At 43.9% G+C, this 19,569-nt stretch overlaps 1 protein-coding gene across 1 annotated transcript in view; it reads left to right on the forward strand.

Annotated features, from left to right (window-relative positions):
• Window positions 1–18,133, forward strand: part of opn8b (opsin 8, group member b) — a 31,396-nt gene extending 13,263 nt beyond the window's left edge. The window contains exons 2-4 of the mRNA XM_061899579.1: window positions 4,570–4,863; window positions 11,361–11,689; window positions 15,413–18,133. Of these exons, the coding sequence (XP_061755563.1) occupies window positions 4,570–4,863; window positions 11,361–11,689; window positions 15,413–15,763 (974 nt within the window). The 3' untranslated portion in view covers window positions 15,764–18,133. The remainder of the gene's footprint in view (window positions 1–4,569; window positions 4,864–11,360; window positions 11,690–15,412) is intronic.
• Window positions 18,134–19,569: the final 1,436 nt, after the last annotated feature.

A 19,569-nucleotide genomic window follows, 5' to 3' on the forward strand; every position in this document is an offset into this window, starting at 1 on the left:
GTGGCTTAGATGGTTGTGGGGGACGAAATGCAGTCAGAAGAGTGGGAAAAGGACTGGACTAGACTTGACTAGACTGGACTGGACTGGAGAGTGGAACACCGTAAAGAAAAATAGCAACGAACCTTAGAATATGTTTTCGAAAGGAAGTGATTGAAAGCAAGATTGTTGGTGATAGAGAAAATAAAGGAGGAACTCAAATAAGGAAAAGTCATTGAAACTAAGAGACTGTTTGTGTTTTGAGAGGGAAGAAAAACAGAAAGTGAGTCATTGATGTTGCGTTTCTAGGAAGAAGTATTGCCAAGGCACATTATGATAGGATATGTGCAGAAGCTATTATTGTATGCTCCAATGTTATAATTTTCAAAAATATGGACACATAGCGAGAGTATGTCGAGCTCAACAACGTTGTGGAAGGTGCAAAGGAGAACATGATTATAAAAAATGTGGATGAAATGTCACTGTTAAGTGCTGTAACCGTGGGGGAAGTCATTCAGCAGCTTATGGGGGTTGTGTAGTCAGAAAAAAAGAAGCAGAAGCTCTGAAAATTAAAGTGCAGCAAAATATCACAAATGCATAGGAAGTTAAAGTACACAATCAGGAAAAAGATGCAATGCAAAGGAGTGAGAGCATCCCTTCGAACAAAGCACAACAGTCAGTAATTGCAGGAATAAGGACAGATAAAATTGTCATATTTCTAGCATGTATCATCAACTGTACGTCACCACAATAGGGGAAATTAGTGTGAATCTGATGTGAGGGTAATGTCTATAGCACAGGGTGACACTTTTGGTTTTATATATTTTCAAAAATATATATAATTCACATCCGGAGGGTAGCGGTAAAGTACTAACTCTGTGCAACCGCTGTAAAACCACCAAGAAGAAGCACAGGGCTACTTTTCCTGTGCTTTTCAGTGCATTTTTCTGCTGCACTCTATTTTGGTTTTGTACTTTTTTACCTGAAATACTCTTTACCTACATAATGCCTGCTGTCACACACATTTTGGAGTCACAATTACTGCAGCGAAAAGCGGATCCTAACAAACCCTAAGGTAGCCAACTAGTTTTACTGCTAATCTACAAGTTGTTCTTTGTTTGTTTGATATTATGCACCAGGTTAGCTTGTCACTAACGTCAGTAACATGTTTAAGTGCCCGGTGCATCACACACTCTTGTAAACAACAGGATATGTGTAAATGTTTTTTCAATGAGGTTTTTGAAAATGAAGTGGAACTTTTTTGAAAGTGTACTCCTGTGGAGAGAAACATGATAACACTTATATTCAAATTCAAAGGTTCAATATTTATTTATTGGTTGGAAATTGCCCAGTGAGAAATTCATAATAAAATTCATATGAATAAACTGTGGGCGGAAGAGACGTCAGCGTTTCCATAGTCACACATACCGCTATGTTATAGTTTCCATCAAACACAACATTTCCTACAGTCCCAACTCTTTGTTTACATTTTTCTGTCACGACACCCTACACTATCAATTCGAAAGTAGGACTGAACTGACTGCTGACTTTGCCCAGCAGTGAAATAAAGAGTCGGGAGATGTACGACCAATAAACGCCACAAGAGACGCACAAAGAGACAACTGCCACTCTGGGAGTACTCACTACCAGGTGTTCGGAGCCAAGTGTCAACCGGGCACATCAACTTGCAGGGTGTCATGGCGCAGTCTCGAACCCTCGATCCTTCCGCTGAAAGATCCTCCAGCACTCTGTCTGGCAGCATGCCAGGAGACGCCCCCCGCACACGCCGAGCGCCTCACACCCACGCAAGGCCGCAGCTGCAGACTATCACCAATCAATGCACCTGCTGATCATCATAGCGGCAGCATAAAGACCAGTCAGCCCTCTGAACCTGCGCCTGAACTTCGTTAACTCGTTGTATACCTGTCTTGTCCTTGTGCTCGAGCTCTGTCTCTCGACCTCCCTCTGGACTTTGGACTGCCTCCCTCGATCCTCGAACCCCACCTGGACACAGACCTTGTCGCTTCTCTCCTGACCTCGACCAACTGCTTTGTTACGGACTCACTTTTTGCCTCGCCCTCTTGGACTGACGAAAGACTCATCCAGCACTGTCTGGTATTATTCACATGGTTAAAATCTCACATATTCCTGGAAAAAACATATAGAGTTGCATACACCTCCCACTATCTCATCAAAGGTTACAATAAACCTGGTAACCTGAGTTTTGTTGTGGTTTCGTCTCCTTCCACCAATCGAATACGTAACACAGGGTTTCCCCAGCTTGCCAATATACTTGTGGTGGTGGTGGGGGCGTGGCGAGGGTGTGGTCAATATGACTTTGTTTGAATAATCATTGATGATGCATATATTTTCTTTACAAAAATCTGTGTTGTTAGTAATTAGTATTAAAATCATGTTTTGTATCCTGTTCCTCATTTTTTATAATAAAATAACACGGGCCATCTACAATAGCTAATTTTCAGCGACTCTCCAAACATGAAATGTCAATAACAGATAAAAGATTTTACAAAAAAAAAACATCACTTTGAAGATTGTAAAATTCTTCATATCAACATGAACAAAAAAATTACCTTGAAAAATTTCTAAATAACTGATTCCCTCATTCTGCTGTTATGAAAAAAAAAAAAAACGACCGCAATCAATGACAAAAAGGTTGCATCAGCTGTGGGGAAAGTTGTTGATTCTGAACAAAAGTTGAATGCACATGATTATTCAATGAAATGTAAACACAAGTATTTGACCACTTTTTTTAATAATATTCCCTTGCTCTCTTACAGCAATCGTCACTGCTGTATATCCATATCCCCTGCAGGTTTTTAAGGTGAACGACCTCTGGGTAAGGGAAGCGGGCAAGTTAGATTAATTACTTCAGGACAGGGATGGATTCAAAGGGCTGGGTCGGTTGGCTGAGGTGCGAAGTGGGCCTTAGTTACGTGCCACAGCTGGAGGAGCCACTGTCACATCATCCGAGCCACCGGAGTAAAGGCGCGAGAGACACGGACTATATGGACAATTCTGCCCATATAACACCCCCTTCATCATCGACGACTCCGCCCACTATAACATCTTCTCTGGCGCGCCTTCGCGCAGCGCGGAGGTCTTCCGCATCACCGGCAGGACCCAGCATGGTGCAGCCATCTTCATCGTTGACAGCGGATCCACCGACGACGCTGTCATCATCGTCGCCGCCAGCTGCGCGACATCCTCGACCTTCTCCTCGTGGGCCACTGATGTGGCCGTTCCGTGGTCGCCCGCCTCGCCTGTTGCAGCGGCCACCTGACTCTCGCTCGCTGGCTGCGGGGACACTTGGTCTAAGGGACCCTCCGCTTAGTCCTCCCTCCGCCCTCCCTTAACATTTTGACTTTTTTCCGTTCTTGTTTCAAGGGAACATCTGGAATATGTTCCTTGTGGGGGGAGTCCTGTGACGATCGGTCACTTCATTTCTGTTAGTTTCCCTTGTTTTTGTATTTACTTCCCGTCAATTCTCTTATTTTCTTACATTTCCTGTTTGTTCCGCGGAGCACTGTTTTCTCCTCACCTGTCGTTGATTAGCAGCCGGTCCACACCTGCTACCAATTGCCAGTGCCCCCCGCGACCCCCAAAAGGAAATAAGTGGTAGAAAATGGATGGATGGATGTTTTCACTCGAGCACTTTTCAGGGCTCGAAGATCCCACACACTCTAAGTTTGGAATGTTTCATGCAAGACTGCTCTCTCCTCTCTGTTTGAGTAATAGAACACATCATACCTTCTTTTCCCTCTCCTGGTTCCTGCATCTTGGGGTCATGAAAACGGCCGCCATGCAAGTTCCTGACAGCCTCGTTTTTACCGCCGATACCGCCTCTCCGCACAATTTCTCTCCTTAATAGGGCGTCACAGTCTTCTAAATATTAGAACGTTGCATATTTTGTAAATCCCTGTCATTGGGTATGTCTTGAGTACAATAAAATACATCCACATTGCAAACATACTGCCAGGATGTACTGCAACTTTTGCGCCTTGGTTGATCAAAGTTTTTCTGTGGACGAGCTTCTGGTGCCTCATTAGTCAATTGTGCATAACTATTAGGCTTTATATTGCATTTCCATTCATACAGTGTATTGCTTTAATTTGTTTTCACACAAATGACCCTCATTTTTAAGTTGACGAGGCTGTTATTTTGTATTAGCTCCATGTTTATAGTGGCTCCACACCACGATCAATTACATGTAGGGGAAACCCTGACATGTGCCTGAATTGAATTAATCTTTATTTTCCAGATCCAATATATATTTAAAATGGCATCTGCTCCACAAGCCTAATTAAAAAACTGTGATGTTTTATAAAACATGTTTTCATTCATTTTATCAACTGTCATTTTTATATATACTTATGAGTAATAATGTTGATCCAATCTGGACGTTCTTTTTCGAAGTGAAGTGAAGACGCCACAGCGGCCTCACATGAAGCATGTTCAACGGTGGAATTGACTGGTATAGTCAGAGGGAACGCTCACTTTTAAAATTAAGTGCAACAATTGAAAATAAGCTTTTTTTAGGAAGTCTTTCCAGCTAAACATTTGTCTTCCCCTCAGCTATACTCTCTGTCATGGGCAACGTGCTGGTCCTCGTTACGGCTTTCAAAAGGTCCTCGCGGATGAAGCCGCCCGAGCTCCTTAGTGTCAACCTGGCTGTGACGGACCTGGGGGCGGCGGTCACCATGTACCCGCTCGCAGTGGCGTCTGCCTGGAGCCATCACTGGCTGGGAGGCGACATCACCTGCGTCTACTACGGCCTGGCGGGTTTCTTCTTCGGGGTGGCCAGCATCATGAACCTGATGCTCTTGGCTATCGTGCGCTTCATTGTGTCCCTCAACCTGCAGTCTCCCAGTGAGTATTGATTGATTGATTGATTGATTGATTGATTGATTGATTGATTTGCCAAGAGATTAACAACGAGGGGGCATGGCGCAATAGTTTGCCTCAGCAGTAATTCCTGTGAAAACTGTAAGATTTAATTCCAATTCTGCCTTTTTTTTAATTAAAACTGACAACGCTTGGCCAACTATATGCATGCCTATCACTCTGGGTGAGTTATACTCTGTTAAAACATAGATAACAACAATTATTCCCAAGACTCGAAGAGTCACCTGTGGCCGTAAACGAGCTCAAGGCTAGCGCTGAAATTATGTCATCAACTTTGGAGAAGTTGCTGCATAAGATCTGCGATGAGGTGGCGACTTCCAAATGCAGCTGAGATAGGCCCCAGCGACCCTGAACAGGACAAGCGGTTGAAAATGGATGGATGGATGCTGGATGAGATACTCGAGTCTATGAAAAAACGTTTTAACTTGCTTGAGGAATAGCTTGAGGCTCTTACAAGCAAGCAGGGGGCATCGACCAACAGAGTGGAGGACATGGAGCAGCAAGGTTGCGACAACAAGCGCCGCACTCGAACAAAAACTGACTGAAACGCAGAAAAGCAATGAGAAATTGGCAGCTAAAATAGACGAATTGGAAGGGCGCTCAAGACGTAATAATATAAAAATTGTCGGGATACCAGAGCAAGAAGAAAAGGGAAGACTTGCAGATTTTGTTGCGTACCTGATACTAAAGTTGTATGGAGCGAGTAACTTCTCCAAGCCAGTGGTGGTGGACCGTTATGGTGACGGCAAGCGCCGCAGGAGCATCATCGCAAGAATACACTTCTACCAGGACAAGGAGCTACTTCTGATCTACAACGGCCTGCATGTGTTCCTGTTTCCAGACTACACTGCCGAGGCGACAGCGCAAAGACGGGCCTTTCGAGAGGTAATGAACATGATGCAGGAGAAGTAAATCAAGTTTATTCTACGTTTTCCAGCTCGCCTGCATGTGGAGTACAATGATCACGTAAAGGTGTTTACCTCTCTTACAGACACTAAGTGTTATGTTTCGACAAGGGGGAAGGAGACGGGACAACAACAGGAGGTATAGCTGAATGGGTTTTATTGAGCCTACAATGAATACGTGGAGTGTGTATGCAACTATGTGTGTGGATGTAAAACTATGTGTGGAAATTAACACAACGTGAATTACCGAGGGTTTGTTGAAGGTGCGTGTTGGTTGTGGCAGCATCCAAGTCGAGAGGGGAAGATCCAAAAGGGTTCGTGATCCAAGCAAGGTCCGTGGGGCAGGAGAGAGGCGTCAGAGATCCAAATCCTGGTGTGGGGTCAAGAATTGCGAAAGGCAATCAGAATCCGGGTGGAAGCGCAAGGCAACAACTGAGACACGAAGGCTGTGGGAACAAGAGATGACAAAAGACAAAATCAGGGCCAGGCACGAGTAAGACAAAAACAAGCAAAAGAGAAAGCACAGGAGGGGAGCCAGAGACGTGAGAGCTTACTGTTATCAGGGCTACATTCCGACGAGAAGAAGTCAGCGGCGAGGCTCTTTATCCTGTCACCTCCCAGTCCCAGGTGTGTCGATTGGAGATTGCCACCGGCTGTGTCGATGCGTGGGCGCGGTCTGCGCAATGAGCGTGGGGGCGTGTCCTGCTTGGCTTACAGCGGGGCCTCTAGGTGGTCTCGCAGCTGAGGAATAAGCAGACAGTGTGTATGCCGTAACACTAAGACCTTCATAATAAAACATCTTTGTGCAGACCTGGGCAAATTAAGACCTGGCCCGCCGGACATTCCCAAATAATTTTTCTAGATCTTTAAGATGGAAACTTTAGCTCCCATTATGATGTGCAGTCATGTTTTCTAATGACCGTAAGTCTTCAACTATACAAAGTATTTCAATGGTGGGAATCTGCACTTATGTATTATATACCAGTTACTATGGTAATCTAATTAGTTACTATATTAATCTACGTCACAGCAGCTCAGACGAGGCACCAAGCCGTGTGGGCGGTAAGCGTTTCCACAGACGCGGAAGGAGATTTTCACAGCAAAGTTCTAAAGCTTAGTGATATATAGAATAGAATAGAAACTACTTTATTGATCCCTGGGATAAGTTCAGCAAATATCAGAAATATCAGACTGTAGGTGGATTTATTTTGTACCCTTAGCATTCATATTTCACTGTTTGTTGCATTTTTGTTGTGTTTCACTTGATTGTAAAATATGTCGATCGAAAGGGGGTGTGACATTCATATTTTCAAATCAAATCAAACCAAATCAACTTTATTTATAAAGAACATTTGAAATTTACCACAGGGGTAGCCAAAGTGCTGTACAATGGGCAGGTTAAAAGATAATACGAGAACCGAGCAAACACAACACTACACAAACAGAAAATGATAAAAAATAAATAAATAAAAAATAAATAAAACATAAAAACAGGTTCACAGCAGGTGTATGATGGGGCCCCATTGCAGGATGGATATCTCTCAGTGTTAAAAGCCAAGGAATAAAAGTATGTTTTTAAGAGAGATTTAAAAACAGGGAGAGAGGAGGCTTGTCTAACACTCAGAGGAAGGTCGTTCCAGAGCTTGGGAGCAGCAGCGGCGAAAACTCTGTCACCGCTCAGCTTCAGCCTTGTGTCAGGGACCGTCAGTAGCAACTGATCGGCTGATCTTAGGGATCGGGTGGGGCAGTAAGGCTGAAGGAGGTTGGAGAGAGTATGTTGGCGCGAGGTTGTTTAGACATTTAAAAACAAATATAAGGAGTTTAAAATTGATTCGATAACGCACAGGGAGCCAGTGAAGGGACGCTAATATAGGGGTGATGTGCTCACGTCTGCGGGTCTGTTAGCAGACGAGCAGCAGAGTTCTGCATGAGCTGCAGGCGGGACAGGGAGGCCTGGCTAATGCCTACATTAAGGCATTGCAGTAGTCTAAACAATTCAAGATATAGGCGCGGATTAATTTCTCGAGATCATGTCCTGATAGAAGCGGTTTCACTTTCGCTATTTGGCGTACTTGATAAAAGCTTTTTTGAGCGACGCTGCTGATTTGTTTTTCGAATTTAAAATCTGAGTCGAACTTTACCCCCAGGTTTGTGACACAGTCGCTGAGATACGGGGTCAGAGTGCCGAGGTCAACATTGGGGGAGGGAGAGCGACTTGGACCGAACAACATAACTTCTGTTTTGTCTTCATTTAGGATCAGGAAGTTAGCTGAAAGTATGGCTTTGATGTCGTGCAGGCAGTCAATGAGACGTTGAACCGTGTTATTTTGTGCCATGGGAAAATAGATCTGGCAATCATCGGCATAAAAATGAAATGCAATACCATACTTCCTAAAAATAGAACCAAGGGGGAGAATGTAAAGCGCAAATAATATTGGGGCAACGATTGAGCCCTGGGGGACCCCAATTGGTAAAGGAGCTGTGGAAGACATGAAACTGTCTATTTTTACACAAAAACTCCTGTAGGTTAATTAAGACCGGAACCAGTTGAGGGCGGCGCCCTTAATACCCACACATGTCTCAAGACGAGTGATTGAGGTGGCGTGGTCGACGGTGTCGAACGCAGCAGACAGATCCAAAAGCACCAGGACAACATATTTACCAGAATTAGTTGACAGGACGATATCGTTAAAAACTTTTAGAAGCACTGACTCTGTGCTGTGGAGGGCTTTAAAACCAGACTGGAACAGCTCAGTGATACCATTATCCTCTAAGAAGGGCAAAAACTGACTGTAGACAACCTTCTCTAAGATTTTGGAAATGTATGGAAGATTAGAGATAGGTCTAAGGTTAGAGAGGAGAGAGGGGTCGAGGCTTGGTTTTTTTAAGTAGAGGTCGTACCACTGCATGTTCAAACTCTACTGGAACTATTCCAGAAGAGAGGCTACTATTGATAATGTTAAGGACACTTGATCTAATAGTAGCAAGTACCTCCTTAAACAGGCAAGGTGGGAGGGCATCTGCAGGAGAACCGTGCATTGCAGATTATATAGTTGGTAATATATATTTTTAGAAACATGTATTATGACATCTATTTGATATTGCCAATCTGATCAGTGGTGAGTCAAGCTACTTTGTCTCTGTGACATCTTACACCCCACTCTATTAGCTAACGGCAGACCAATTACAGAGTTTTCTGTCCTGGCAGCTGATTGGCTACAGCCAACCTTCATGTTGACTCTGCAAATTTTTAGAGAACATTTTAATCAACTCCTGCGATGAGATGGCGACTTGTCCAGGGTGTACCTTGCCCTCCGCCCGATTGTAGCTGAGATAGGCGCCAGCGCCCCCCGCGACCCCAAAAGGGAATACGCGGTAGAAAATGGATGGATGGATGGATTTTAATCAACTCAATTTACTACGTTGTCTTTCAAACATTCTGCGCCTTCTAAGACTTCCATTAAAAATAAGCCAGAGAACTTCATCAGTGTCTCCTAAAACAAAGTGCAAGCAACTCTTCATAAGTTTGTCCTTTACTTTGACGCAACCTTGTCTTTCAATGTCATAATTGTGTGTGTGTGTGTGTGTGTGTGTGTGTGTGTGTGTGTGTGTGTGTGTGTGTGTGTGCGTGTGTGTGTGTGTGTGTGTGTGTGTGTGTGTGTGTGTGTGTGTGTTTGTGTGTGTGCGTGCATGCGTGCGTGCGTGCGTGGGTGCGTGTGTGTGTGTGTGTGTGTGTGTGCGTGCGTGCGTGTGTGTGTGTGTGTGTGTGAAAGATTAATAACAGCGTGTGTAAGGTTTATAAAGTACTAAAATCTGTGCAATTGCTAACCAACATACAAACAAACTCTGGCTAAAATATAATTTATTTGGCATTGGTAAGAAAGTGTGCATTCTGCAAAGCGCGCCACTTTCATCTTGAGCATTTTCAAGGTGACAGAGCCAGCCAGTCACCTTAGGACATCACCACAAAAAAAAATGTTCAACGAAAAATACGAGTAAACTAAAAGCTACTGCAGAGATCCTCAACCCATCCATCTATTTTCCACCACTTGTCTCTTTCGATGTTGCTGGGGGGGCTGGCGAGGTTGGAGCCTATCCAGTTGCACTGGGGCGGAAGTTGCCACCTCATTAACCGTCACCCAGAAAATATATTTCAAACCAGCAAAGCTTGTGAGGTATTTACATTATTAAAAGTTATATTGTTAGGTAACTTTTCTGGGAAACAACATTTTCCACTGTAGAGGAAAATGTTGAAAAAGTTAAAAAACAATAAAGCGCATTTAAGATAAATGTTTGTCGTAAAGTGTGATTAGAACATTTGAGCATTTTGTGTGTGTTCAATTACAGTAAATGTGTTTATCTTAAACATTCCTGCCACTTTTTTTTACACACTGTGACATTTTGACCAAGTATTTTTGTTTTGGATAAATACCACAATAATATGGTACCCTGGCCTTAATACCGTGATAATATTGTACCGTGTGATTTTGACACTTCAGCTCTCACTGGATCGGTTCGCAGCCGAGTGTTAAGCGACTGGGATGAGAATCAGCACCTCCAAGTCCAAGTCCATGGTTCTTGCCCGGAAAAGGGTGGAGTGCCATCTCCGGGTTGGAGAGGAGACCCTGCCCCAAGTGGAGGAGTTCAAGTACCTAGGAGTCTTGTTCACGAGTGGGGGAAGAGTGGATCGTGAGATCGACAGGCGGATCGGTGCGGCGTCTTCAGTAATGCGGACGTTGTATCGATCCGTTGTGGTGAAGAAGGAGCTGAGCCGGAAGGCAAAGCTCTCAATTTACTGGTCGATCTACGTTCCCATCCTCACCTATGGTCATGAGCTTTGGGTCATGACCGAAAGGATAAGATCACGGGTACAAGCGGCCAAAACGAGTTTCCTCCGCCGGGTGGCGGGGCTCTCCCTTAGAGATAGGGTGAGAAGCTCTGCCATCCGGGAGGAGCTCAAAGTAAAGCCGCTGCTCCTCCACATCGAGAGGAGCCAGATGAGGTGGCTCGGGCATCTGGTCAGGATGCCACCCGAACGCCTCCCTAGGGAGGTGTTTAGGGCACGTCCAACTGGTAGGAGGCCACGGGGAAGGCCTAGGACACGTTGGAAAGACAATGTCTCCCGGTATCCCCCGGGAAGAGCTAGACGAAGTGGCTGGGGAGAGGGAAGTCTGGGATTCCCTGCTTAGGCTGCTGCCCCCGCGACCCAACCTCGGCTAAGCGGAAGATGATGGATTTTGACACCGTTACATCCCTCATGTTTTTTCCACCACATCGTAATCAGATCCAAATTAAACAGTTTTTTTTCCCTTACAGACAAAATTTCCATCTAATTCGAGAACAATTTATTACTTTTCCCCTAGTGTCTCCACAAATGTAATGTTAATACCCATGAGGAATATTCCATCATAAAAAAAAACACGTAAAAACTGTAAACAGAAAGAAAAAACTAATTTGCTTTTTACACTTGTTTCATAAATCAGACTGGATCTTATGATTAGTTACTCATCTGTTAGAAAAGCTAAAGCAAACAATTTTTCTTCTTCTCATTGTTAGAAGGTAAGCTCGGCTGGAGACACGTGAAGCTGATGTGTTTGTGGTCGTGGTTTTACGCGCTGCTGTGGGCGCTGCTGCCCATTCTGGGGGTGGGCCGCTACGGGCCAGAGCCCTTCGGCCTGTCCTGCACTCTGGCGTGGGGCCACATGAGGCACGAGGATTTCTCCTTCGTCATCGCCATGTTCTTCTTCAACCTGGCACTGCCCACCACCGTCATCGTGTGCTGCTACTTCGGCATCACCATCAAGCTCTATGTCACCTACAAGAAGTCGTTCAACCACACCCAGCGCCTAACCAAGACCATCAAGCTGCACCGCAGGCTGCTAACGGTCAGTCACCACTTTCTTTGCAATAGATGAACATCTTTTTTCTGTAAAACACTTTGATTCAGTTCCAATTCAAGTTATTTTAACAGCAGAAATATATAGAAAAGATTAAACAGCAATATGTAAATAAAAAAAAAAAAAAGCATTTTAAAAGGATTTAAATCATTATATTTCAAAGTAAAGTCTAATTTTAGGAGGCAACCAATACCTTTTGTTGTTCAAGGAAGATTTAATGCATCTTTGAACTGTAGTCATGTGAAATGTTTTCACAGGTAAGACCATGCATTTGTACTGCCTGCCAACCAATTAAAATGTGCGATAGCAATTAGTATCATTTTGTCTGTAGTTAATTTATAATTAATCACAAAAGATATACCTTCAATAAGTTTACCCAACATTGGACTGAACAATTTACTTTATTCATGCATACAGTTTTTTAACAGCTAAGCACAAAATAGACACACACGAGGCATTTTAAACTTGGGGTCAAATCCAGTCTTTTGGTGCGCGTGTGATAGAGTGATGCTGCGCTATATTTTGCGCAACATCATAATAGTTGCGCTTTTATTTTTTGAAGAAACGGTGGTCTGGCGCGGGAAGTGTCTTCGCTGTTTTCTTGTTCGTTTACTTCCTCTTTCTTCTGGCTTTCGAGTTGGAAGGAGCAGAAATCAGTCTGCCAGTGAAGCTGAGACCTGTGTGTGTGTGTTTTGTGTTTCCAACACAGGTCACCAATAAATGGTGAAATGACGGCATGGTGAAGTGTCTTTTATTTAAAAAACTACACAACGCAGACTAAGACTCACTACACTCGCTCTGTCTCCCATAGTGAAATATATTTATTTTTCCTTTTATCGGGTTTTCCCCATCAACTCTCCCTCTGTATCGTATTCTCTGTCCGCCTAAACCCTGGGATAGTTGTACTAGTGTCATTTGCATGTGTGTGTTTGGAGGCATGCCAAGTCAACCGGGGCGCAAGAACCAGGGAATGTTGTGTTGAAAGGGACAAAGTACCACTTGGCGTAAACAAGTTTTGCTTTATTGTGCAGCCAAAAAAGCAAGTCCAGATAAGCAACCACACGTTCAATAACAAGCTGAAGCAACCAACTTTGTTGAAAAAAAAACAAGCCCAATTTTAAAAAAAAAGTGGACTTTGCAACAATGCTGCTGCTCGCAGCTCGACACTCCAGTCCTATATCACAGCAACAGTGGATGGAAATAACTTTGGTCTTGTGAAGAGTGAACTGCCTGGGCTTTGAAGCTAAACTTGCCATTCAATATACATTTTTCTTTGCTCAGTTTTGCTCTCTATTTGTTCCTGTTACCCAAGATCAGCTGCAACGTTGCTGTTTTTAATGGGGCTGAGGTAATGGGTATGGACCATACTTGCCAACCTTGAGACCTCCGATTTCGGGAGGTGGGGGAGGTGGCCGAGGGTGGGGCGGAGGCGTGGTTGGGGGCGTGTTTGGGGCAGGGAGCGTGGTTAAGAGGGGTGGCGTATAATTCACCAACTCGAGTATTTCATGTATATTTCATATATATATAAATATATATATGTATGAAATACTTGACATTAAGTGAATTCTAGCTATATATATTTATTTTATTATATATATAAATAAAAGAAATAGTTGAATTTCAGACAGCACCTATCAAATACACAGTAATAAAAACACAGTTGTTCTACTAATTGTACTGTGATTGCTGGTTACTAAAAAACAACAACAACACTTACCTTTCACTATTTGAGTAACCTTTGTTCTGCCATTTGCGTACTTGCGAACGATCTCCAAATCCGGGAACATCCTTCACGGATTTGTTGTAGACATACACAAAGGAGACCGGGACGTTGCTTCCAGCTATTAGCATAGCCATCTTTGTCTTAGCAGTCTTCATTTTGCGAGGTGGCCCATAATACCGCGTTGTGAACGATGCTGCGCTGCGGACGCTTTGTGGTTCGCTGAGCGTTCATGGCTGAGTATATCCGTTCGGCCGCCTTGTTCAATGACGAAGTCTGTTCTACAAAATTTACAGGCAACATACCCCTTTCCCTTCGAACTCTCCTGGATAAACTGAAATTCTTGTTTCAAATCGTTCTGGATCTTGCAAGCGTATTTCTTCATTTTGCTCGTCGACGGTGTAATATATTGGGTTGGAGTCAATAACCAGGCGACGTGATGAACTCACATCTCTTTACTGTGGGCTTCAGAACAGACATTCTATTCTATGTGGAGTAGATGGCAGTATTGTCCTGTTTAAGAGGGTCACAAAATTGAGTCAGGTTCTCATGGAGCTGGAGTGGGCGTGGCCTGCAGCTCCATCTGAATTTCGGGAGATTTTTGGGAGAAAAATTGTCTCGGGAGGTTTTCGGGAGAGGTGCTGAATTTCGGGAGTCTCCCGGAAAATCCGGGAGGGTTGGCAAGTATGGTAGGGACTGAGGGTCACACAGGATGCACGTTAATTGCAAAATAATAAAAATAGTGCCGTTAAACGAAAGTTTGAAAACGATAAACGAGTTATTCTTGTATAGTGCTCTTCTACCTTCAAGGCACTCAAACCCCTTTGACACCATTTAAACATTCAACCTTTACACACTCATTCACACACTGATGGCGGGGGCTGCCATCCAAAGCGCTAACCACGATTCATTAAGAGAAAGGGTGGAGTGTCTTGCTCAAGGACACAATGTACGTGACTAGAGTGGTAGAAGCCGGGGATTGAACCAGTAACCCTCAGGTTGCTGGCACGGCCACTCTCCCAACCACGCCGCGCCCTTATAAAGCACATATATCCATCCATCCATCCATCTTCTTCCGCTTATCTGAGGTCGGGTCGCGGGGGCAGCAGCCTAAGCAGGGAAGCCCAGACTTCCCTCTCCCCAGCCACTTCGTCCAGCTCTTCCTGGGGGATCCCGAGGCGTTCCCAGGCCAGCCGGGAGACATAGTTTTCCCAACGTGTCCTGGGTCTTCCCCGTGGCCTCCTACCGGTTGGACGTGCCCTAAACACCTCACTAGGGAGGCGTTCGGGTGGCATCCTGACCAGATGCCCGAACCACCTCATCTGGCTCCTCTCGATGTGGAGGAGCAGCGGCTTTACTTTGAGTCCCTCCCGGATGGCAGAGCTTCTGACCCTATCTCTAAGGGAGAGCCCCGCCACACGGCGGAGGAAACTCATTTCGGCCGCTTGTACCCGTGATCTTATCCTTTCGGTCATGACCCACAGCTCATGACCATAGGTGAGGATGGGAACGTAGATCGACCGGTAAATTGAGAGCTTTGCCTTCCGGATCAGCTCCTTCTTCACCACAACGGATCGGTACAACGTCCGCATTACTGAAGACGCCGCACCGATCCGCCTGTCGATCTCACGATCCACTCTTCCCCCACTCGTGAACAAGACTCCTAGGTACTTGAACTCCTCCACTTGGGGCAGGGTCTCCTCCCCAACCCGGAGATGGCACCCCACCCTTTTCCGGGCAAGAACCATGGACTCGGACTTGGGGGTGCTGATTCTCATTCCGGTCGGTTCACACTCGGCTGCGAACCGAACCAGTAAGAGCTGAAGATCCCGGCCAAATGAAGCCATCATAATAATAAAGCCCATATATATACTTTTTCTTTTCTGGTAGAGTGCAAAACAAATATAGCATCATAAACAGGTGCCCAGTGGGATACATTGTGTTTTTCTACTGTGTACTTTAATGACAACAACACGTCTTCTCTTGTGCAGATCGCCATCCTGATCAGTTTGGGCTTCATAGGCTGCTGGTCGCCGTACGGCCTGGTGAGCCTGTGGTCCATCTTCCGCGACAGCAGCTCCATCCCGCCCGAGGTCAGCCTACTGCCGTGCATGTTCGCCAAGAGCTCCACCGTGTACAACCCCATTATCTACTACGTATTCAGCAAGAGCTTCAAGCAGGAGGTCAAGCAGTTGATTTGTAGCTGCCCCGCCTTCTCCAACCCGTGCAAGGTCAACAACAGCATCAACGACAACAGCGTCTACACGGCCAACATGGTGGACAAACAGGCCACGGAGGAGGAGGCGACTTACCTGGGATCCAGGGCGGCATCGCTGGTTTAAAACTGACATGAAGACTATTTTCCAGACGTGTTGTTGCATGGATGGGCCAGTAAAAAAAGTGAAACTATAACCAAGGTGTCCATAATCATGAAGACCTCGAACAGGAAGTTTGAAGGATTAATTTATTTTTATATCACTGCTTCGGATGCAGGACCTTTTAGTGTTTCCAAGCGGGATTACCTTGCTGGGGTAGAAAACGAGGTGTTTTGTGGCTATATTTTGAAATATCCAGCTTGGTTTGATGATGGCAAAAACAATATTAAATACAATTTTTGCAAGCATCCAAAGCCAACATGGAGGATTTCTTTGACAACGACCGACACTGAGGTGCAGACACAACTTCTGACGTGATTTATGAAAATTAGAAGAACTGTAGAGCTTTGACTGCATCCCCAGCAGTCCTGCCACTCCACGCTGATTGATTTGTGTGGCTGGGTATATTTATGTGTTTTTTCATTGTTTGGGATGACACAGAAGTCTATTTTGTAAGTGTGTATTGTTGAATGTAAAATACTCAGCTTCAGACGTTGTCTAATTTATCACAACTCTTAATTCTTTTACTAACTGGTTAAAACGGCGACGACTTGTGTGTCACTTAAACAAATGCATTATTCTTTATTACTAATTGTGCGTTCCATTTGTACTCAAAAGTCGGAATTTGCGAGTTCCTAGTCGAAAATTTCAATTGGAAAGCCCCTCAAAGTCGAATTTTTTACCCGGAAAGTCAAAGAACTCCTCACCACCCTCAAGTTCCCTCCAGATTCATACAAACCCCGTTTCCATATGAGTTGGGGAAATTGTGTTGGATGTAAATATAAACAGAATACAATGATTTGCAAATCATTTTCAACCCATATTCAGTTGAATATGCTACAAAAACAACATATTTGATGTTCAAACTGATAAAAAAAAATTTTTTTTTGCAAATAATCATAACTTTTGAATTTGACGCCAGCAACACGTGACAAAGAAGTTGGAAAAGATTTGCAATTAATACTGAAAAAGTTGAGGAATGCTCATCAAACACTTATTTGGAACATCCCACAGGTGTGCAGGCTAATTGGGAACAGGTGGGTGCCATGATTGGGTATAAAATCAGCTACCCAAAAAATGCTCAGTCTTTCACAAGAAAGAATGGGGCCAGGTACACCCCTTTGTCCACAACTGTGTGAGCAAATAGTCAAACAGTTTAAGAACAACTTTTCTCAAAGTGCAATTGCAAGAAATTTTGGCAAATCAACATCTACGGTCCATAATATCATCAAAAGGTTCAGATAATCTGAAGAAATCACTCCACGTAAGCTGCATGGCCGGAAACCAACATTGAATGACCGTGACCTTCGATACCTCAGACGGCACTGTGTCAAAAACCAATATCTAAAAGATATCACCACGTGGGCTCAGCAACAACGTTCTCTCTAAGGTGCGCGCTTGTGCAAACTGCACACTGCTCACGCGTCCTCTGCGCCCGGAAAATCCAGGCCGCACAAAAAATCGAATAATGCTCAAGCAGTTTTGGCGTTTGCTCACACATATGAAAATTTGGAGGGAAAATTGCTCAGGAAAACTTCAGAAAACCACTGTCACTAAATACAGTTTGTCGCTACATCTGTAAGTGCAAGGTAAAGCTCTACTATGCAAAGCGAAAGCCATTTATCAACAACATCCAGAAACGCCGCCGGCTTTTCTGGATGGACTGATGCAAAGTGGAAAAGTGTTCTGTGGTCTGACAAGTCCACATTTCAAATTGTTTTTGGAAATATTCGACATCTTGTCATCCGGACCAAAGGGGAAGCGACCCATCCAGACAGTTATCGACGCAAAGTTCAAAAGCCAGCATCTGTGATGGTATGGGGGTGCATTAGTGCCCAACGCTTTGGTAACTTATACATCTGTGAAGGCACCATTAATGCTGAAAGGTCCATACAGGTTTTGGAGTAACATATGTTGTCATCCAAGCAACGTTATCATGGACGCACCTGCTTATTTCAGCAAGACAAGTGTTACAACAGTGTGGCTTCGTAAAAAAAGACTGCAGGTACTTTTTCGGCCCACCTGCAGTCCAGACCTGTCTCCCTTCGAAAATGTGTGGCGCATTATGACGCGTAAAGTACGACAGCGGAGACCCCGGACTGTTGAACGACTGAAGCTCTACATAAAACAAGAATGAGAAAGAAATCCCCTTTCAAAGCTTCAACAATTAGTTTCCTCAGTTCCCAAAAGTTTATTGAGTGTTGTTAAAAGAAAAGGTGATGTAACACAGTGGTGAACATTTCCTTTCCCAATTACTTTGGCACGTGTTGCAGCCATGAAATTCTGAGTTAATTATTTATGAAAAAAAAAATAAAGTTTATGAGTTTGAACATCAAATATGTTGTCTTTGTAGTGCATTCAAATGAATATGGGTTGAAAAGGATTTGTATTGTATTCCGTTTATATTTACATCTAACACAATTTCCCAACTAATAACGAAACGGGGTTTGTATATATATATATATATATATATATATATGTATATATATATAATTGATATCACGTCATCGATTGGAAAATGCATTTTTAGACATGTGATTTACCTGAGCGGCTCGGAGACTCTGAGAGTAACAAGCGGTAGAAAATGGATTAGAAAAAACAGATTTTTAAAAAAATTAAACATTTAATACAATACAAAATAATTAAATTTTATTTGGGACTTCCCGCGGGCCACATCTCAAATGCTTTTTTTTTTTTTTTTTTTTGCCATAATTGTGGGAGTTTTTTGGGGATGGTGCACTAATTGTAAGTGTATCTTGTGTTTTTTGTGTTGATTTAAAAAAATAAAAATTAAAAAATTCAAACATTTTATAAAAAATTCTTCTGCAGCCCGGTACCAATTGAGCCCGGTGGTTGGGGACCACTGGTGTCTAGAGAATACAGCAAAGGGCTCAGCACACAACCCTGTGGACAGCTGATGCTGAGTGTGCGGGAGGAGGAGAGATGGAGGCCGAGTTTCACTGTCTGGGGTCGGTTGATGAGGAAGTCCTCATTCCAAAGACAGGTGGGTGTCGGGAGGCCTAAGTCAAGCAGTTTTGTGACCAGGATGTCTGGTATGACAGTGTATGATCAAGGTGTGTGAATGTAATGTCATTATGTGGTAGTCCCGTAAATATGGAATAGGAAATAAAATGTTTACATTACACCTGGGTAAGTGTATATTTTTGCCGTTGAATTTTCTTTTCACGAATGGCAGCTGAAAAACAAAAAACCCTTTTTGAATTTCATTTCATGGCTCTAATACTCCCTGCTCGTGCTCTACTTTAAGGTCGAGTGTCTCGTAATACTCTCATTAAAGAACCGTCTTACGGCTAAGCCAAGACTCCTGCCTTGACAATACCTCATTTGCGCCACATTGGTGTCAGAAGTGAGATCCAGATGCTGACGACTAATCTCAGAGAGATTGAAGAGCTAATAAGTAGATCAGAAGCGGTGCATGGGGGAATAATTTAGCCAGATGGGAAGAGAACCTTGCCTTCTCGAAGAAGATGACATTGGCCACCGGGGGCTGAGTTGATGAGATATTCACACATCAACAGACACGAAGCCACTAAAGTCTTGGCAACATACACCCCCTACTGTTCAGAGTGACCTGGAGAGTTGACAAGCACCAAAGATGCCAACCACAGAGGCATGCAGAATTCCTTGACATCTGGTCGCCATCAACTCCAGTGTTATTCCACAGGGAATCCGCGGGTCATTAAAACGCATTAAATGGATTTTGGATTAAGGCCTTAAATGGCATTAAAAAGCATTACATTTGATGTCCAGAG

Source organism: Nerophis ophidion, linkage group LG05 (genome assembly GCF_033978795.1).
Source record: "Nerophis ophidion isolate RoL-2023_Sa linkage group LG05, RoL_Noph_v1.0, whole genome shotgun sequence".
NCBI lineage: Eukaryota > Metazoa > Chordata > Actinopteri > Syngnathiformes > Syngnathidae > Nerophis > Nerophis ophidion.